Genomic DNA, 22848 nt, shown 5'->3' with positions numbered 1-22848 from the left:
CATGCAGCAAGACCTGGACAACATCCAGGCTTGGGCTCATAACTGGCAAGTAACATTCGCACCAGACAATGCCAGGCAATGACCATCTCCAAGAGAGTATCTAACCACCTCCCCTTGACATTCAACGGCATTACCATTGCCAAATCCCCCACCATCAACATCCTGGGGGGTCACCATTGACCAGAAACTTAACTGGACCAGCCACATAAATACTGTGGCTACAAGAGCAGGTCAGAGGCTGGGTATTCTGCGGCGAGTGACTCACCTCCTGACTCCCCAAAGCCTTTCCACCATCGACAAGGCACAAGTCAGGAGTGTGATGGAATAGTCTCCACTTGCCTGGATGAGTGCAGCTCCAACACTCAAGAAGCTCGACACCATCCAGGACAAAGCAGCCCGCTTGATTGGCACCCCATCCACCACCCAAAACATTCACTCCCTTCACCACCGGCACAGTGTCTGCGGTGTGTACCATCCACAGGATGCACTGCAGCAACTCGCCAAGGCTTCTTCGACAGCACCTCCTAAACCCGTGACCTCGACCACCTAGAAGGACAAGAGCAGCAGGTACATGGGAACAACACCACCTGCCCGTTCCCCTCCAAGTCACACACCATCCCACCTTGGAAATATATCGCCGTTCCTTCATCGGCGCTGGGTCAAAATCCTGGAACTCCCTTCCTAACAGCATCGTGGGAGAACCTTCACCATACGGACTGCAGCGGTTCAAGAAAGCGGCTCACCACCACCTTCTCAAGGGCAATTAGGGATGGGCAATAAATGCTGGCCTTGCCAGCAACGCCCACATCCCATGAACGAATGAAAAAAAAAGCAATAGCGCTTTTCTGTTTAAGCCTTGGGCTCGCTACCTATATATTTTAGCAGGTAAAGGCACACTCCAGTTCATAGGGTGTGACGGCTCGCCTACAGAAGTGATCTGGGATGCTATAGCAAGAAAAAGATTTAGACTAAAAACCCAAAAACATAACAGTGCAGTCTTTCAGATGAGACTTTAATCCATGGCCCCTTGCAAATTCTGGTGGTTCAGCTGGATGTGAAAGATCCTGTGGCATGGTTCAAAGAAGTTCTCCTAGTGTCCTGGCCAACATACGTCCCTCAACCAATACCACTGAGCACAGGTTAACAAGTTATTGTTCTCATTTGCTGTTTGTAGGACCTTGTTTTGTGCAAGTAGGCTGCCACATTCGTCTGAACATAATTGGTTGTGAAATAATCGATAACGTCCTGAAGACGTGACAAGTGGCTTTTCAAACGCAAATTCTTTCTTATCTTCTCTATTCCTGGCAGCATCCCGTACCACAGGCCTTGGACCTTCACTTGAGCCTCAATAAAACAAATTGCTGCTTTCTTATCAAGGGGTAAGACAGTTGAGTACCAGGTAAAGTCCACAAACGTTGAATTCATATATTAGGAAATCTTCCCCATTCCCTCTACACAAGTTCATCCAGCAGTCACAACAGCACAAGATAGCCTCGTGCTATACACATCCTTCGGCTACATAATGTCAGCCATATAAATACTGTGGCTACAAGAGCAGGTGAGAGGCTGCAGCAACTCGCCAAGGCTTCTTCGACAGCACCTCCCAAACCCACGACCTCTACCACCTAGAAGGACAAGAGCAGCTGGCACATGGGAACAACACCACCTGCACGTCCCCCTAAAAGTCACACACCATCCCGACTTGGAAATATATCGCCGTTCCTTCATCGGCGCTGGGACAAAATCCTGGAACTCCCTAACAGCACCATGGGAGAACCTTCACTACACGGACTGCAGTGGTTCAACAAGGCGGCTCACCACCACCTTCTCAAGGGCAATTAGGGATGGGCAATAAATGCTGGCCTTGCCAGCGAAGCCCACATCCCATGAACGAATAAAAAAAAGTTACAGCTTATAGTATCACCCTGCTGGCACCTTCTCAGTTACAGAAGCTCAGAACCCTGTTTTACTGAAGGGTGTGGTACTGTGTTTGCTGTATATTAATGCACAGAAACCACTTACAAAGGTGCACAGAATTCAAAGAAAGCGATTTGCCTCAGGGCAGATGGGGACTGGGAGAGATACACAATTTGCATAAAACCATCTGCATAGACTTTTGGGACACAAATATCTCAGTCGTGGGTCCATTGGAGCAATCACGGCACTCTCATTTTAACCCCCACATTCACAGCTCCGGATTCATTGGAGCATTGTTGGCTCGTTGTAGGTTGTGCACAAGTTTATTACATGGGGAAAATGAGACAATAACAATGTTGGTAACATTTGAATCCTTTGAACTAAAGAAATATCAGAAACCTTTAACACTATTTCAAAAGTTGAAGACTTCATTGGCAACTCCAGCTTCAAAATGGTCCATTCTGCCAGTGCTAGTTTCCCTACTCCTCCATGTAATTGGATGCATTAAAATACAGAACAAGCCATTTTTAAGCAGGTCCATTTGGACTCACCAGCATGACCACACACCAGTTGAGAATTCCTCTGTAATTGCTGTATCCACTTGCTGAGCTCAACAAGGACTCCTGGAGCGTGTGACAACTAGAACAAACAAAAGGGAAGTCAGAAAACAGTTTCCACAACAGAACAATTAATGCCCACTTTACATTCTTTTAAAAAAAAAACATTCTCGGGATGTGGGAATTGCTGGCAAAGCTCATCCCTAGTTGCCGTGAGAAGGTTCATAGAATCATAGAAAGTTACGGCACAGAAGGAGGCCATTCGGCCCATTGTGTCTGTGCCAGCCGAAAAAGCTATCCAGCTTCATCACACTTTCCAGCACTTGGTCCGTAGCCCTGTAGGTTACGGCACTTCAAGTGCACATCCAAGTACTTTTTAAATTTCTCCTCAGCTCCCCTCCAACCCTTCTACCAATTACTTTAAATCTGTGCCCCCTGGTCACTGACCCCTCTGCTAAGGGAAATAGGTCTTTCCTATCCACTATATCTAGTCCCGTCATAATTTTATACACCTCAATTAAATCACCCCTCAGCCTCCTCTGTTCCAAAGAAAACAAACCCAGCCTATCCAACCTTTTCTCAGATAAAATTCTCCAGTCCTGGCAACATCCTCGCACATCTCCTCTGTACCTTCTCTAGTGCAAACACATCTTTCCTGTAATGTGGTGACCAGAACTGTACACAGTACTCTAGCTGTGGCCTAACCAGTGCTTTATACAGTTCTAGCATAACCTCCCTGCCCTTATATTCTATGCTTCGGCTAATAAAGGAAAGTATCCCGTATGCCTTTTTAACCACCTTATTTACCTGTCCTGCTACCTTCAGGGATCTGTGGACATGCACTCCAAGATCCCTCACTTCCTCTACACCCTTCAGTATCCTCCCATTTATTGTGTACTCCCTTGCCTTGTTTACTCTCCCCAAATGCATTACCTCACACTTCTCTGGATTGAATTCCATTTGCCACTTTTCTGCCCACCTTACCAGTCCATTGATATCTTCCTGCAGTCTGCAGCTTTCCTCCTCACTATCAACCACACGGTCAATTTTTGTATCATCTGCAAATTTCTTGATCAAGCCCCCCACATTCAAGTCCAAATCATTAATATATACCACAAAAAACAAGGGACCTAGTACTGAGCCTTGCGGAACCCCACTGGAAACAGCCTTCCAGTCGCAAAAATACCTGTCAACCATTTGCTTCTTGCCACTGAGCCAATTTTGGACCCAACTAGCCACTTTCCCTTGAATCCCATGGGCTTTTACTTTTTTGACCAGTCCGCATATGGGACCTTGTCAAAAGCCTTGCTAAAATCCACGTACATTACATCAAACGTGTTACCCTCATCGACCCTCCTTGTTACCTCAAAAAATTCAATCAAGTTAGTCAGACACGACCTTCCCTTAACAAATCCATGCTGACTGTCCTTGATTAACCTGTGCCTTTCTAAATGACGATTTATGTTGTCCCTCAGAATTGATCCCAATAATTTGCCCACCACCCAGGTTAGGCTGACTGGCCTGTAATTACTCGGTCTATCTCTTTCTCTCTTTTTAAACAATGGTACAACGTTAGCAATCCTCCAATACCATGTCTGTAGCCTGGGAGGATTGGAAAATGATGGAAAATTTATAGATGAGTTTATAAAATGCTTCAATGGGTCTTACGGCCAAAGCATTTCCTTCCCAAACATAATGAGGATCAATAAAATCTGCAAAGTTTTTAAACCACGTGAACCTGACAGGTGAAATTAACCAAACCAATCATGGCATTGACTGACAAGTCAGTCACATCGGCACTATTCGCAAAGTAGACAAGCTTCACGTCGCTCTATTTATAAACCACTGCATCCTGGTGAGGAAACTCTCATGTGGATCAATGCAATGTTGACACTAGGGCTTTAGTAAAGCATAATGATGTCATGAGAAATTTCCATATTATATCAGCTGAATCTGTAAAATACCTTGAAGTGCAATTATAGATTCTGTCCTTCTAAATTCAGGTGGTGCCTGGAGAGAATATTTAGAATTGTATAACACCACAGTGGAGAACTGATGGTGGCAATAGTTTGAGGTAATCAAGAGCAACAAAAAAAAATTCACTGACGGCATACTGGGTTTTCACAATCTGAAGCTGAGCCATTCACCCAAGTAGGTACCATATTCTAGTGCAAGTCTGTGCTGAGTTAGCTCATCTCATTCGGATTAAGGTCAGAGCACCTCAGAGTGAGGGAAGAGAAACTATGCCAGGACTCTTGCACCTGTTCACTATCCGGCAATGCCTGCTGGAAGGGTGCGTGTATGTGTCTGTGGGAATCAATTGAGGACTAGATCAGCCTCTCCTTCCTTCGTCCCACCACGATTGGCCATGCCTCACACTCTAATTCCCTTCCTGAACCTCTCCGCTTCCCTCTACTCCTTTAAGACCCTTTTTCAAACACATCTCTGTGACCAAGGTTTTCGTCACTCCCCTCCTAATATGTCCTTCTTTGGCTTGGCATCCATTTTTGTATGATTATGCTCTGAAGCACCTTGGGATATAGACTCAGTTCAAAGTACTGCAGTGTCATCAAGTGTACTGTCTTCTTATTCCACACCCAAAAGAGCCCAATGACAACACTGCAGCACTTTGAACTGAGGCTATAGGCCATGGACTAAAATCACCTGTTTTCTGCTACTTTTGATAACACTTAGTGGTTATGTTACTGGATTAGCAACCCAGACGTTGAGAGTTCAAATCCCACAATGGCAAGTTGTGAAAATGACTTCAATAAATCTGGTAATTTGTGGCTAGCACCAAAGCAAAAATAATGACCATGAAATCTGCCAGATTCACAATATGTGGTTAACTTTTAATGCCCTTAATGCAATAAATGCTGCATAGCCAGTGCCACCCACATCCCAAGAAGAAATGTGAGGAAAAAAATCCATTTCCTTGCTGCTCACATGCTGCTTTTAAATGGCAATTTCTAATTCCTTGGCTAAGGTGACTGCTCCCCAGTTACATCCGCTCTAGTCCACCAGTTTAAAAGCTACCAGGATAGCACTACATGAGCAGCAGTGACATTTAAACGATGAGGCAACAGCAGTCTGAGAACAATGGGAAGATCTATACTTAAGAGACACAAAATAAAACAAAGTGCAGACTTCTCGATCTTGATTTATTTAAACGCAAATTGGTCATTTAAAAAAATAATTGGGAAAAATAGATCTTGGTGCTACTGAGCTCAGCAACTTTAGAGAATCAAGTTTAGGCTCTAATTTATTAATCCAGGATGCTTCAAGAGCCGTTTCGACAACAACAACGTGCATTTATATAGTGCCTTTCTTTAATGTAGTAAAATGTCCCAAGGCACTTCACAGGAGCGTCATCAAACAAAATTTGACACCGAGCCACATAAGGAGATATTAGGACAGGTGAGCAAAAGCTTGGTCAAAGGGGTAGGTTTTAAGAAGCGTCTTAAAGGAGGTTTAGGGAGGGAATGCCAGAGCTTAGGGCCTAGGCAGCTGAAGACACGGCCGCCAATGGTGGAGCGATGAAAATCGGGGATGCATGAGGCCAAAACTGGAGGAGTGCAGAGATCTCGGAGGGTTTATAGGGTTGGAGGAGGTTACAGAGATGGGGAGGTGTTATTTTAAATTGTTAATTCAGCTCTCTCCCATTACCAGGGGCAAGAACCAACCTCCAAGACACAACCTCCCAACTAAGGGACCAATATGATTTAAACAAGGGCAGGGGGGGGGGGGGGGAATCTATATTTAATACAAATGAATTTTGCAATCAGTCAATGCTTTTTTTAAAAAACAAAAAGGGAATTGATCATAATGTTTCACAGAGACGATCTGATAAAATCTTCTTCAGGTTTGAGCAGATTCCTGATTCAGATCACGCTGGGATTTTTTTTTGGGTGTGGGAAAATAAAGTGGAGCATAAAAGTGAGGGTAAGTTACATGAAAGAAACAAAGTCAACCCACAACACCCTTGTACAACATAGCTGTTGGTTTGGGAACAAAGCATTGAACAAGCAAGAGTTATTCAACCCACAAAGAGCCTACCCTGCCACAGTCTCCCACTTATTAAATCTCCCAAGGGGAAGTTTGGCATAAAATGCTTACCAATCACAAATAAAAGTCAAGAACTCCAGGAGATAAAGAAAAACTGATCCACCCCCACTAATCTACCCTGATTGCCTGCCTGAATATGAAACAAGAATGTACCTCAGATTGATTATTTGTGATAAACCCATTTTCAGATGTATTAATAAAATTGCACCAGGTTACCACTCAAATACATGAATGAATTTTTTTTATATTGCGAAACAAAAAAATCTACGATTACGCTGTTAGCTGCCGGATTGCGCTGATTCATGGAAGGTTTTACGTTTGTGATTTATGTTCATGCATTTTAGCGGAAACTCGCAATAAAACCCAGCCAGTGTAATTTACAGGCGCAAATTGTGCCCAAAGCAGAAATTCGGGGCCCATATATTTTAAAAAGCAGCTTAACGATCCTACTTTTACACTACTTGCAAGATCACCTCCATGAAAATGATTTGCACAATCACACTCCCACTCCCTTCGTTCTACCCTGTCATTACTGCGCTCTTGCAAATTTACCATCTGGTTAAAGGTCGCTCCTCAGTCCTGCATATCAGCATCTGGATGCAGTTAAGTAATTATAGATAAATTACGCTATGAAGGCCTCTCTATGCAAACTGCTGTGCTTATTGCTAGACAGAGGAAACCACGCCTAAACAAGACGACTGCTTGAAGTTGAAGCATGCCATGCGACACCAGGAAAGTTTCAGCACAAGCAGTTCATTGTGTTGAACGAGGCTTCAAGATATACATTTAAAACAGTTAGATCAGATTATGAAATCCATTTTAGGAGTCAGTTTATAGCATTAGTGTGTCTTTGGCTCAATGGCAGTCAAAAGGTTGTGAGTTCAGGTCCCACTCCAAAGCCTTGATCACATAACCTAGGCTGACACTACTGTGCAGTACTGAGGGAGTGCTGCACTGTCAGAGGTGCCACCTTTTGGATGAGACATTAAACTGAGGACCCATCTGCCCCCTCAGGTGGATGCAAAAGATTCTACGGTACGATATGAAAAGGTGAAAGCAGTTCTACTCAATATTTATCCCCTCAACCAACATCACTAAAACAGATGATCTGGTCATTGCTGTTTATGGGACCTCGCTGTGCACAAAATTAGCTGCCGCGTTTCCTACAGTACAACAGTGACTACACTTCAAAATTGACTGCAAAGCACTTTGGGAGGTCCTGAAGTCGTGAATGGAACCACATAAATTCAGGTTCTTGCTTTCTTTCTAACAATCGGTCCCTGGGAAAAATAATGCTTAAAGTTTGGAATCAACATATGCCCATCATTACTAATAGTAAAGGCTCAGCAGCATGAAGGCAAATTGCAACATTGTCCTCCTCGTTCACAAACACAAGTATGCAATATCATTATCCTCTTCATTTGAAATTAATGCTAATCACAACAGGCATGGTAAGTAGAAACAGAATTTCCCAATAGCATTTCTGCTCAAAAATTCCACATAAAGATCAGAGAATGTTCGGATTGTTACAGTCTGAAGCCCAGACAAATCTACACCCAAATCAAAAGGGAATGTCAAGGGACAAAAACATGACTAACCCGTGACTTGATAAACTCGAGCTGTGTGTTAGAACAGAGGGGATTATATGCTGATTTAATTTGAGGCGTTTAAAATTATGAAGGGATGGGATAGAGTAGATTGAAACAGACTGCTTCCTGTGTTTGAGGGGTCTAGAATGAAGGAACATAGATGCAAGATTCAATGCAAGAGGTTCAGGACAGCAAGAGAATTTTAAATGAAATTTAAACAGAGGGTCGAGACCGTGGAATGCACTACCAGAGTTAGCGGCTGAAGCAGAGACCATAGCAATATTTAAGAAGTGTTAGATGGGTGGTTGAAGGAAAGGGGAATAGGGTGGGCACATGGGATTCTGACTATCGCTCATGTGGAAGATAAACATGGACTGGTTGGGCCAAACAGCCTGTTTCCATGTTGTAATTTCGACGAAATCACAGTACTCCAACTACAAAATTCCTCCTCACCCAGTCTTCTCTTCTGGTCTCTTAAAACTCAACTTAGAATCATTTTATGACCCACCCCATCTTCCCTCCTATCTTTTCAACCTTGGTGGCGTCCTGTATTATGGGCATTTGCTCTTCACCTCATTTTTCAAAAAAAAAGACACCCTCCCATTATTCTTATATAGAACAGAGAACATAGGAAACTTTATAAACAGAAAAAAATTCACTTGACTCAACAAGCCCACCCTTAAGTTCCTGTTCCAAACATAACATTGGGTACGGTAGCCCAGTGGTTTTGGTAGTAGACTAGCAATCCAGAGATTGTGAAAAAATGCCACCCTGGCAAGTTGAGAAATGGAATTCAGTAAAATCTGGTAAATTGTAGGCTGACACCAGGTAAAAATAACCATGAAAGCTGCTGGATTATTGCTAAAAGCTAACTGGTTCACTAATGTCCTCCAGGGACGGGAACCTGCCACCTCTAACCAGTCTGGCCTCTATGCGACTCCAGCCCCACACTGGGACGGGCAATAAATGTGGCTGAGTCAACGTGGCCCATTTCACGAGAACAAATATAAAAAAGAATTATCCAATGTTCGGTACTCGTAATACTGAACATGCTGAAACGCATGGATGAATTTTACCCGATACAACGGCAGAGTTTAAAATCTGACCACTTTTGGGTAAAAGATGGGTTTGATCAGGATTTTCTTGATTAGATTGCTGAACAGATGATTACGGGCGCTCATGGTACAAAGATCTGTTCAACCATTTCATCTGTCTACAATTCATGAAAAAGAATTCAGGTACAGAATTACTTGGCAAGCTAAAGAGCTCATCTATATTTAGCTAGAAAAGAAATGTAACATCTTAATCTTAAACAGGGCCATAGGATTCCTGTGTTTGCAAACCCACTCCATTATAAGGTGTTTCCCCATACCTTGAAACATATGGGAGTATAATAACAGGCCATCTTACTCATAGCTAATAGTTCTCCACACACTGTGCCATCTATTATAAAGAGTACCCCCAACCAAAAGGTCTCCCCATCTCTCCTGCAGGCATCTTCTAATGCTGCGGGTGCCAGGAGCTGTTTGACACCTCACCAAGGGTCATTGTTTGCGTGCGAGCCTGGACAGGGAGTGTGTTGTAAGGCTGTGCGCCAGCAGAAAGTATCATAAACAAAGTTTGCCTACACACAGGCGTACTTTCCAGTACTGGACAGAGGCCAGGAGCATGAGTTCAGGAGTATGCAAGTCAAAATCATGAATATTCTCGCACTAGTTACTTCATATACATGAAACTGTACTTCTTACAGAGCAGGTTCATACACCCATCAGCTAAGATGGGTCTTCATTGTGTCTTATGGAACAAATTTAAATGCTGGTATATTACTACCACACACACCCCATTATGACATGGGCTTTAGATGGCTCCCGATCGCCTTAAAACAAGAATTTAGCACGCACACAAAATTGTACAGGATCACAGTGTTTGTACAATATGAGCATACTTTTGGGGGCCAGTTCCATTTACTTTCTTTAAATTTACTGTGGGTGTTACAGTGAGATCATGGTGCAAAGAAAGAACTGTAGTGTTCTAAGTTTATTGGGCCCAACCTATATCAATACTTTTATCTTAGCTTAACTAAACAGAATTAAACACTGTAATCATGTCAACCTATCAAGTATGGACACAGGGCACAGATGAGCTTCAGTAATATCACATAATGACTAGCTGATCTAGCCATTCCTTGTTCAACAGAACAATGGGTACACTACAATAATTGAACAAATACCTCTTTAACCTTTAGTAAGTAAATGCAGCTCAGGTGACAGATCATTCTTGGGAACAGGGTTAAACCATTTGGCCAATTGAATCGGTTGGCCATTTTGTTAGCCAAGCAATTTTGTTTTCAATCCCAATTTCCCGCCCTTCACCTCCACATCATTTAATATCTTTACTTTCCAGGTACCTCTCCCTTGTAAAATAGGATTCCCTGCAAGGTAGTATATTATCATTCGAGAAAGAAATTCACAGTTTTACTGAATGTTGCAGTATCGTCACAGTTTCCTCTTTTGTGACACTTATATCCTTGTGTTCTATTTGTGCTGTGTTTACACTGTCACAGTATGTTGGTCAAGCACAAGAGTTCGTCACATTGTAATTTAAACATAGTTTTGACGCTCATTTCAGGTTTGAAGTATTATGAAGCTTTCTGCTGCTGTTCATCCAAGATTGCAAGCAAAGTTTCCCTACCTGTTGAAGTGTCCGTTCCGATTAGTGTATCTATCACAAAGAACTGTCCGGTGATTATTTTAGCTCTTAGAAGCATTTTTACTCTCCCTTAGCTTGGGATAAAATCACTACTTAATTTGTCCTTACTTTTTCCTTGCTGGATTATGGGAGAGGGAGCATTACTAGGGCCTGGGCCTGGCAGCGGACAAGAACAAGTTGGTGAACAGAGAAGGGGCACAGAGGGCAGACTGGATAATTTCAGGAGATTGCGGGATCTGAACAGGAATGCAGAAAGGTAAACCACAAATTCCTGCAAAGCACAAGAGTGTTTGAAGGTCTCTGCACACAGTATCTAGTGAGAAAGTGCCATTCTTACACATTTACCAGGTGACAGACCAGGAAGGAGAAATATGTGACTAAGGACTTCTTATAGAACCATACAGGAGGTTAAGTATATTTCATGGCTTGTTGTTAAGTGGAGCCCATAACACCTAGATTCCCCTCATCTCTCCACAGACCATTACTGAAGATAAGAGGAGAGCATTTATCACAGGGAACTATTGCCTTTTTTTTTGTATTACTCCGCCTTACATTTCATGCTTCAGCTGTCCTAGTGCAAATTTACTGCCTCTGATCTGAGAGTCAACAGAGCAGAACAGGTCAATTACAATGAAGGGCAGTTTATGAATTGAATGCTAACTAGGAATCAGGTAATAAAATTTCAACACACACCAAGACCTTGCATTTATATAGTGCCCAAGCAAATCCTCAGGACATCTCGATGCACTTCACACTCAATGAATTATTTTTTGAAGCGTGGTCACTTATGCGGCAAACACATTAGCCAAGTTGCACACAACAACATCCCATGAGATGAATGACCAGTGTCAAGTTTCAAGATTTTTTTGGTTATTTTTCCACAGAAAGTAATTCTTCATTTCAAATCCCATTAACTTTTTTTAAGCATAGTGTACTCTTAAGTTATAAAAAGCCACCTAGGTGAAACGTAGTTAACACGCTAACTGGAAGTTGCTTTTCCCCATAGACTAAACGATAAGCAATTAGCTTATCTAGGTAATCAAAAAGCAAAAATCACCACACAAAATTGTGTTGGAAAGTCCTTTTGAGCTCATGATGTTGGGGGTAATATACTGGCATGGATAGAGGATTGGCTAACTAACTAACAGAAAACAAACAGTCGGGATAAAGAGAGTCATTTTCAAAATGGCAATCTGTAACTTGTGGGGTGCCGCAGTGATCAGTGCTGGGGCGTCAACTACTTACAATATATATCAATGACTTGGATGAAGGAACACAGCGCATTGTGACAAAATTTGCTGATGATACAAAGATAGGTGGAAAAGCAAGTTGCGATGAGGACACAAAATGTCTGCAAAGGGATATTGACAGGTTAAGCGAATGGGCAAAAATTTGGCAGATGGAATATAATGTGGGAAAATGTGAAATCATCCACTTTGGGAGGAAAAATAAAAAATCTAAATATTATTTGAATGGAGAAATACTACAAAATGCTGTGGTACAGAGGGATCTGGGTGCCCTCATGCATGAAACACAAAAAGTCAACATACAGATGCAGCAAGTAATTCAGAAGGCAAACGGAACATTGGCCTTAATTTCTAGGGGGATGGAGTATAAAAGCAGGGAAGTCATGCCACAACTGTACAGGGCGCTGGTGAGACCACACCTAGGCTGAGTTAGACAAATTTTTGATCAGCAAGGGAGACAAAGGATATGGGGAAAGGGCAGGAAAGTGGAGTTGAGGTAAAAATCAGATCAGCCATGATCTCATTAAATGGCGAAGCAGGCTCGAGGGGCCGAATGGCCTACTCCTGGCTCCTATCTCTTATGGTCTAATTAAGTCGTATTGTTTGAATAACTGCTGAACTGTAAGTTAAACCAATAGTGAAATATTGGTTTAACTTATCAGCTTATTGATTGATTTGTCTCGGGCCTTGTCTCAACAAGAGTTTCTTCAGTTGGCCTTCAGAGAGATTGAACCAGTAAACATAGATATCCATTTCAGGTCACAAGGGGGTTCTATTATTGCACTCCTGGGTTATGTCCTCATACAAGTAGATACTGGGAAGTGCAAAACAACTACCACAAAGGTAAAGCACTCAGACCACTTACGGGGGCCAACTGACGCCAGTGAACCCTTGAAGAGTTAAACTTTTTTTTGATGGTGGGGTGGGGGGAATGTTGGCCAAGACACCAGAAAACTCCCCTGCTCTTCTTTGAATAGTGCTGTGGGATCTTTTACATCCACCTGACCAAGCTGAAGGGGCCTCCTTAACATTTCCTCCGAAAGACGGTACCTGTAACAATGCAGCATAGCACTGAAGCGACAGCCTAGATTATGTGCTCAAGTCCAGGAGTGATGTTTGAATCCACAACCTACTGACTCCAAGTCAAAGTGCTCGTAACAGAGCCGTGCTGACATTACTTGACTCGCAGTGAACAAAGGTTTAGTGATGCTGCTCATCCAGCCTTGAAGCACAAATCTTTGAAGGTGGCAGGACAGGTTGAGAAAGCAGTTTAAAAAAAATACAGGGATCCTTGGCTTTATAAATAGAGACATACAGTACAAAAGCAAGGAAGTTAAGTTGAACCTTTATAAAACATCGGTTCTGCTACAACTGGAATATTGTGTCCGCATTTTAGGAAGGATGTGAAGGCCTTAGAGAGGGTGCAGAAAAGATTTACTAGAATGGTTCCAGGGATGAGGGACTTCAGTTAAGTGGATAGACTGGAGAAGCTGGGGTTGTTCTCCTTGGAGCAGAGAAGGTTGAGAGGAGACTTGATTGAAGTGTTCAAAATCATGAAGGTTGTAGTTAAAGTAAATAAAGAGAAACTGTTCCCATTGGCGGAAGGGTCGAGAACCAGAGGACACAGAATTAAGGTGGTTGGCAAAAGAACCAAAGGCGACATGAGGAAATTTTTTTTAAATGTAGCGAGTAGTTATGGTCTGGAATGCGCTATCTGAAGGGAGCAGATTCAATCGTGGCTTTCAAAAAGGAATTGGCTAAATACTTGAAGGGAAAAGATTTTCAGGGCTACAGGGAAAGAGCAGGGGAATGGGACTAATTGGATTGCTCTTACAAAGAGCCGGCACGGGCTTGATGGGCCGAATGGCCTCCTTCTGTGCTGTAACCATTCTATGATTCAATGACTCACTCTCCAACTAACTCCAGCAAGTGTCCATTCTCTTTCACAACAGGCATTTGGAGGCTAATGTTGGTGTATTGTCCTTGGAACTTATCAATATGGTCAAAACAAATTCAGATATCTCTGCAGTCCCGATATTTTGCCTAAAAATACTTTTGACCAGTGTCTAAAGATAGAGCACCCCCCCCACCCCCCGCCCCACATCACCGCAACTTTGAGCTGTGGATTCCTTTCTACTAGCTTGAGACTGTCTCAAATTCATCTCATTCAAGGCCTTTACAGATCTAGTGGATGGATTCCATACCCAGGTTCCAGAGGGGAAAGGATAATGTTCTGACCATACCACTTCGCACAAAGTTAGAAAACTTTAAATTCCCTCCAATGAGAACATTTGTAAAATTTCTCCCTCTCCACTTCGCTTTTTAAAAAAAAATCAGCTGAAGTATATTTTAAACTGGTCCGTGATACACCATTTTGTTTTTGCAACTGAGGTACATGAGCCTTGATGCAAACCAATGGAGCTGTACTTCACTACAAATATTTACACCTTGCTGCACTGAGACAGGAAAATTTTGCATTCCTTCAAATGCTCTTTCTAGCTTGAAATAGGCTTCAGATATTGAACCAACAGGGATCTTGACCCCACCTCAATGGCCCTTTTCCATTTTGAAGTTAGATGGAAGAAAGCCAGAGTAACCATGCAGGTAGGGTGGGAAATGACTTTTGTTTAACGGGAGGGAATTCCTGCACAATAGGAGGCAAGGAAAGGAAACTTTTACACTCAAGTATGCTCCACAGAAGTGACAATGGGTAGCACTGCAGCCCACTGACACTAAGCACTTCGAAAGCTCCAGGCAAATGCCATTTCCCTCACCAAAAGTTTAGGATACATTGATCCTTCTACCTGAATGAAGCTTAAGGAGGTCCACTCTCTGAACCTTTAACTTTGCTCCTACAACCTTAGGACAAGCGATTCCCAGCACAAACTACTCAACTGGAGCACGTTCTTACAACTCGTAGCCTCCCTACATCCACCCCCCTCCCCTGCACCCATACAAGAGCACTATTAGGACCGGTGAAGAATCTCGCTTACCTGAATTTCTTTCATTCACTACTTTTCTCGTACTAGAACATTTCTCATGAATTTATCACTCTTGAGCCCTTCTTCACACTGCTCTTCTGAAGCCAATTAGTTATTAACAGGTAGAGTACTGAAACTCCTCATCCCCCTCGCTGTTTTAACTGGACAAAATCACTCTGACTGGCCAGTGTCTCCACCGTTCTTGCTCACTCCCAGGTGTCTCGCTCTCCAGTCACTGATACTGCATCGTGGCATACGTTATATCCTTTATACTCTTCTCTCTTACCACTGTTGCTAAGTTTCATCCTTTCTCACTGGGTTGAGCACCTCACTTTCCAAGTGTGAGCAGTTTCCATCTGAGTCTGTCATGGTTACACTCTGCTTTTCTCTTCCTCTCTCCATTTTATATCTGCTCTACAGTGTACAAACATATACATTAGTTTTCTTTTATGGCAGATCAGCACATACAAATTCCAAAGGCTATATAATATAAAATGGTTCTCTTATCTGCAGTTATTATGCTCTTGTTTTCTTAATTATTGTTACTGAAGTTAACTACAAGTGTTTTCTACCTTCCCGTTGCTCTAAGTGTGTATGTACTTGTATATTAAAAAAAATCCTTAACCTGAGGCAATCAACCTTAGCAGAGGTTGTAACTAGGATGTCAGTAACTGATCACCTGTGCAGTTTTCCCAACATGTCCATCGCTTGAAACACTTACAGATCATTTAAAACTTGGGTTGTTCCTGCAGTGTGCATATTGCACCAGGGTAAAGTACTTGGAATTACAGGTCTGTCACTTGTGGCAAGTAGTTTGAGATAATTAAATAGCATATTACACATTGTTTAAATGCAGTGATTTTTCTTTTTCTATAGCTGGTTACCACTGTACTAAATTAGCTGATTAGCAACACAACTCACTGTAGCCCTCTTTCTACCACTTTAATCGTTATTGAGTATAATAAATAAGTTTATTCCTTCAGCTGGAAAGCCTTCCTTACCTCAATGTACAACTGCACTGTTACAGTGAATACTTTTATTAGTTACAGAATTTTTAAAAACTTTTAAAACTGTTAATATTTGGTATAAAGTTATGCAAAGCAACAGTTATTCTGTGTTTCTCCCTAACTGCATCACGCTATCATGGTATGATACAGCATAGAAGGCGATCATTCGGCCCATCGTGCCTGTGCCGGCTCTTTGAAAGAGCTATCCAATTAGTCCCGTTCCCCTGCTCTTTCCCCATTTTTTCCCTTCAAGTATTTATCCAATTCCCTTTTGAAAGTTTTGATTGAATCTGCTTCCACCAACCTTTCAGGCAGTGCATTCCAGATCATTGCAACTCACTGTGCAAAAAAATATTTCCTCTTGTCACCTCTGGTTCTTTTGCCAATTCACCTCAAATCTGTGTCCTCTAGTTACCGATCCTTCTGCCATTGGAAACAGTTTCCCCTTATTTACTCTATCAAAACCCTTCATGAACACCTCTATCAAATCTCCCCTTAACCTTCTCTGCTCGAAGGAGAACAACCCCAGCTTCTCCAGTCTCTCCACATAACTGAAATCCCGCATCTAGTAAATCTTTTCTGCTCCTTCTCTAAGGTCTTGACATCCTTCCTAAAGTGAGGTGCCCAGAATTGAACACAATAATCCAGCTAAGGCCTAACCAGTGTTTTATAAAGGTTTAGCATAACTTCCTTGCTTTTGTACTCTTATGCCTCTATTTATAAAGCACTGTATCCCATATGCTTTTTTAAAAAAAAAAACAGCCTTCTCAATTTAAACCTTCAAAGATTTGTGTACATACACCCCCAGGTCTCTCTGTTCCTGCACCCCCTTTAAAATTGTACCATTTAGTTTATATTGCCTCTCCTCATCTTCCTACCAAAAAGAATCATTTCTCTGCGTTAAATTTCATCTGCCATGTGTTTACCCATTTCACCAGTCTGTCTATGTCCTCCGGACATCTGTTACTATCCTCCATTGTTTTCTACATTCCAGAGTTTCGTGTCATCTGCAAACTTTGAAATGATACCCTCTATGCCCAAGTCCAGGTCATTAATATGTCAAAAAAAGCAATGGTTCCAACACCAACCTCTGCAGAACACCCTCTATTAATAGGTTACACGGTATAGCTGCACTGGGTCTGTGATACAAGGTGTAATTATGCTAGTTAACATCGATGTGTAGATTAAGTGTATAGTTACTATCTGTTCCTGCTTTACCGTAGCCAGTTTAATTCAGTATACTCCTTGTATCAGCTGTTCTTGACACTTTAAAAGATGTAGCTTTCAGCGTTCAGTGTGGCTCTCGGCATCTTACACATCTCTCACATTCTTACCACAGGCCGATCATCTCCCCATACTCCAGTCTAACAGTGTATAAGTCGATTAGATACACACAAGATGAAGTTTAAGCATTTTATTCCCATGTACTGTTATGCGGCTTTGTTTACGATGATTAATACCCAGTATACAGTTATGTTCAACTGTTTAGGGTTTTTATTTTCCAGTGTACAGTTATGCATCTCTATTTTGCAGATTTTATGCCCAATGTGCAGTTATCTATCTGTTTAGGGTGTTTTGTTCCCAGTGTACACATGTATAATGTATTTATGGTGTTTTACACGACAGTAGTACAGATGTAATCTGTCGAGGGTGTTCTACACTACAATAATACAGTAGGCATTTAATAAAATACCACATAATAGACTTGTAAGCAAAATTAAAGCTCATGGGATTAAACGGATAATGGCAGATGGATCCAAAATTGGCTAGGGGACAAAAGCAGAGAGAAGTGGTGAACAGTTGTTTTTCCAGACTGGAGGGAAGTATACAGTGGTGTTCAGTATTAGGACCACTGATCTTTCTGATATATATTAACAACCTGGACTTGGGTATAGAGAGTGTAATTTCAAAGTTTGCAGATGTCACAAAACTTGGAAATGCAATAAACAATGTGGAGGATAGTAACAGACTTCAGGAGGACATAGACAGATTGGTGAAATGGGCAAACACATGGCAGATGAAGTTTAACACAGAGAAGTGTGAAGTGGTGCATGTTGATATGAAGAAACACTGGTTAGGACTCAGCTGGAGTATTGTGTTCAATTCTGGGCACCTCACTTTAGGAAGGATGTCAAGGTCTTAGAGAGGGTGCAGAAGAGATTAACTAGAATGGTCCCAGGGATGAGGGATTTCAGTTATGTGGAGAGAGTAGAGAAGCTCAGATTGTTCTCCTTAGAACAGAGAAGGTTAAGGGGAGATTTGATAGAGGTGTTCAAAATCATGAGGGGTTTTGAAAGAGGAAATAAGGAGAAACTGTTTCCAGTGGCAGGAGGGTCGGTAACCAGAGGACACAGACCTGTTACGTACAGGTCTACAGACCAAGTGCTAGAAAGTGGGATTAAGCTGGATAGCTCTTTCTCGGCCGGCACGGACACGATGGGCCGAATGGCCTCCATCTGTGCCGTTACTTTCTATGATCCTATATAAGGCAATCGGCAAAAGAGCCAGAGGCGACATGAGGAAACTTTTTTTTTTGACGCGAGTTATAACGGTCTGGAATTCACTGCTTGAAAGGGCGGTGGAAGCAGATTCAATAGTAACTTTTAGAAGGGAATTGCATAAATACTTGAAGGGAAAACATTTACAGGGACTAATTGGATAGTTCTTTCAAAGAGCCAGCACGGGCACGATGGGCCGAACGGCCTCCTCCTGTGCTGTACCCGCTATCACATATAATCTGTTTCGGGTGTCTTACACAACAGTAGTGCGAGTTTTACCTCAGCCAAGCTATCTCGGGGCTCTCTTCTTCCTCCTCCTCCTCCTCCTCCTCTTCCTTCTCCTTCTTCAGCTTCTTCAGGTCCTTGTGGCTCAGGGTCCTGGACGCCTTGTTGCCTCCCGCCGAGCCCAACCCGTGTCCGCGCCGTCTGGCGGCAGTGGCCGCCGAGCCGCTCATCGCTCCGCTCCCCAGTCAACCGGGGCGCGAGTTGAAGACTCACCGTTGTGCCCTCGCCGGGGCCAGTTTCCCGCCTCCCTCACGCGACGCGACCCGACTGGCGGACAACCTGTCCGTCGCTGGCGCCAACCAACCAACCACTGACGGAATCTGACCACCAACCACCGCTAGAGAGGAGGGGGAGGGAGGGGAGCGACGTCATCCCCGCCCCCGCCCCCCCCTCTCCAGCTCGAACACGCATGCGTCGAGCGGGCCAGGCGCCTCTTGGGCAATGTAGTTCAATTTTCAAAGACGAAGCCAAAATTACTGGCGGATGCTGGAAATTTTAAAATAAGAAGTAAAGATGCTGGGGGGAAAAAAAAATACTCAAGCACGTCAAAGGCGGGGAAAAAGAGAGAGTGTTCACGTTTCTGGTCAGAACTGGGAAGATTCTGGAACCGGCCCTCCTGGATTGGAAAATCGCACGTGTCGCTCCGCTTTTTAAGAAAGGAGAGAGAGGGGAAACCGGGGAATTATAGACCAGTTAGCCTAACATCTGTTGTGGGGAAAATGCTGGAGTCTATAATTAAGGATAGGGTGACTGAACACCTCGAGAATTTTCAGTTAATCAGAGAGAGCCAGCATGGATTTGTGAAAGGTAGGTCGTGCCTGACAAACCTGATTGAATTTTTTGAAGAGGTGGCTAAAGTAGTGGACAGGGGAATGTCAATGGATGTGATTTATATGGACTTCCAGAAGGCATTTGATAAGGTCCCACATAAGAGACTGTTAGCTAAGTTAGAAGCCCATGGAATTGAGGGAAAAGTACGGACCTGGTTAGGAAGTTGGCTGAGCGAAAGGCGACAGAGAGTAGGGATAATGGGAAGGTACTCACATTGGCAGGATGCGACTAGTGGAGTCCCGCAGGGATCTGATTTGGGGCCTCAATTATTCACAATATTTATTAACGACTTAGATGAAGGCATAGAAAGTCTCATATCTAAGTTTGCCAATGACACAAAGATTGGTGATGTGGAGATGCCGGTGATGGACTGGGGTGGACAAATGTAAGGAGTCGTACAACACCAGGTTATAGTCCAACAGCTTTATTTGAAATCACAAGCTTTCGGAGCTTTGCTCCTTCGTCAGGTGAGTGAAGGGTTCCATAAAGGCACAGCATATATAGTCAGAGAACAATGCCTGGTGATTACAGATAATCTTTCCAACTGCCCGTTATCACACCTCGGCAGAGAGATAATCACAGCAATCAAAGGAGTGGATGGTGTTCAGACAGGGACACATTACATCCAAGAATACTGAATACACAAGCGGTCAGATCACAAAGACAGAGAGAGAGAGAGAGAACCGAAAGGCAGAGAGAGAGAGAGAATGACCAGTTGTATTAAAAACAGATAACATTTGTTCGCTGGTGGAGTTACATGTAGCGTGACATGAACCCAAGATCCCGGTTGAGGCCGTCCTCATGGGTGCAGAACTTGGCTATCAATTTCTGCTCAACGATTTTGCGTTGTCGTGTGTCTCGAAGGCCGCCTTGGAGAACGCTTACCCGAAGATCGGAGGCTGAATGTCCTTGACTGCTGAAGTGTTCCCCGACTGGGAGGGAACCCTCCTGTCTGGCGATTGTTGCGCGGTGTCCGTTCATCCGTTGTCGCAGCGTCTGCATGGTCTCGCCGATGCACCATGCTCCGGGGCATCCTTTCCTGCAACATATGAGGTAGACAACGTTGGCCGAGTCACAGTTCATACTCCTGTGGAATGGGCGGACACATGGCAGATGAAATTTAATGCAGAGAAGTGATACATTTTGGCAGGAAGAATGAGGAGAGGCAATATAAACTAAATGGTACAATTCTAAATGGTGTGCAGGAACAGAGAGATCTGGGGGTATATATGCACAAATCTTTGAAGGTGGCAGGGCAGGTTGAGAAAGCGGTTAAAAAAGCATACGGTATCCTGGGCTTTATAAATAGAGGCATAGAGTACAAAAGCACGGAAGTTATGTTGAACCTTTATAAAACACTGGTTCGGTCACAACTGGAGTATTGTGCGCAATTCTGGGCACCGCACTTTAGGAAGGATATAAAGGCCTTAGAGAGGGTGCAGAAAAGATTTACTGGAATGGTTCCAGGGATGAGGGACTTCGGTTATGTGGATAGACTGGAGAAGCTGGGGTTGTTCTTAGAGCAGAGAAGGTTGAGAGGAGATTTGATAGAGGTGTTCAAAATCATGACGGGTTTGGATAAAGTAAATAAAGTGAAACTGTTCCCATTGGCAGAAGGGTCGAGAACCAGAGAACACAGATTTAAGGTAATTGGCAAAAGAACCAAAGGTGAATGAGGAAATCTTTTTTGAACAGCGAGTTGTTATGAACTGGAATGCACTGCCTGAAAGGGCGGTGGAAGCAGATTCAATCAAGGCTATCAAAAAGGAATTGGATAAATATTTGAAGAGAAAAAAATTGCAGGGCTACGGGGAAAGAGCAGGGCAATAGGACTAACTGGATTGCTCTTACAAAGAGCCAGCACGGGTTCGATGGGCCGAATGGCCTCCTTCTGTGCTGTAACAATTCTATGATTCTATGATTCTATTATAAAACGACATATCATCTCAATTACAGTCGGCAACGCCATGTGGCATTCTGCTAGTAGATGTGAAAACTCTTGTTAAGGTCTGGATGCTGCTACACATAGAAGAGTAAAGGCACTGATCCCGTCCTCCCACCACAGAACAATGCTTGGTAGGAGATATGGCTGCAACACTGCAGCAATAATTCTCCAACCGGTGCTGCCTTTGAGCGCTGGATTGGTGAATTTATCTGACGGTCGGTGTGGTAACAACAAGAGATGAACAATAAATCTACAATAAAGTCAGCCTTGGCTCAGTGGTGGCAATCTTATCTCTGAGTCAGAGGGTCGTGGGTTCAAACCCCACTCAAGATACTTGTGCACAAATCTATCCAAGCTGACACTCCAGTGCCGTACTGAGGGAGTGCTGCACTGTCAGAGGTGTCGTCTTTCAGATGAGATGTTAAACAGAAGCCCTCTCAGGTGGATTTAAAAGATCGTGTAGAACTATTTTAAGTTCTCCTAGTGTCCTAACCAATATTTATCCCTCAACCAACATCACCAAAAAAACAGATGATCTGGTCATTTGTCTCATTGCTGTTTGTGGGATCTTGCTTTGTGCAAATTGGCTGCCACATTTCCCTACATTACAACAGTGTTTTGAGACATCCTGATGTTTGAAAGACACTATATAAATGCAAGGCCTTTCTAAGCTGTGAGGCAAAAAAGGAAACTTTCCTTCTGCCAGTGAGTTTACACCTGTCAAGACACGAGGAGAGCCGCCCTGCTCTTCTTCAAATAGTGCCATGGGATCCTTTACGTCCACCTTGAGAGGGCAGATGGGGCCTCGGTTTAATGTCTCATCCAAGAGAACCAATGTAGTCCTCCGATAACTTTGCATTGCTCCAACTCTGGCCTCTTGTGCATCCCCCACTTCCTTCACCCCACCATTGGTGGCCGTGCCTTCAGCTGCCTAGGGCCTAAGCTCTGGAATTCTCTACCTAAACCTCTCCGCCTCCCTCTCCTCCTTTAAGATGCTCCTAAAACCTACCTCTTTGACCAAGCTTTTAGTCACCCATCCTAATATCTCCTTCTTTAGCTCCGTGTCAATTTTTGTCTGATTACGCTCCTGTGAAGCGCCTTGGAATGTTTTACCACGTTAAAAGGGGTGATGTAAATAAAAGTTGTTGTTGTAGTCTGTGGTATCAATCTAACGTTGGGGATCTGTCTGCGGCCTTTGACACATTGACCACACCGTC

At 43.2% G+C, this 22848-nt stretch overlaps 1 protein-coding gene across 2 annotated transcripts in view; it reads right to left on the bottom strand.

The window, feature by feature from the left end:
• The window catches only part of LOC137299902 (diacylglycerol O-acyltransferase 1-like), a 103104-nt gene extending 83945 nt beyond the window's left edge, over nt 1–19159 (bottom strand). The window contains exons 1-3 of one of the 2 annotated variants that reach the window (XM_067968896.1): nt 18850–18904; nt 15352–15479; nt 2469–2556 (exon numbers count right to left, since the gene is read on the bottom strand). In XM_067968896.1, coding sequence (XP_067824997.1) covers nt 2469–2474 — 6 coding nt within the window. In that variant the 5' untranslated portion in view covers nt 2475–2556; nt 15352–15479; nt 18850–18904. Of the gene's footprint in view, nt 1–2468; nt 2557–15351; nt 15480–18849 lie in introns of both variants that reach the window. The other variant, XM_067968887.1, reaches the window with a different exon arrangement.
• Between the last annotated feature and the right edge of the window lie 3689 nt (nt 19160–22848).

Source organism: Heptranchias perlo, chromosome 2 (assembly GCF_035084215.1).
Source record: "Heptranchias perlo isolate sHepPer1 chromosome 2, sHepPer1.hap1, whole genome shotgun sequence".
NCBI lineage: Eukaryota > Metazoa > Chordata > Chondrichthyes > Hexanchiformes > Hexanchidae > Heptranchias > Heptranchias perlo.
Note: the sequence above shows the minus strand (reverse complement) of the source record. Positions and strands in the feature narration are given on the sequence as shown.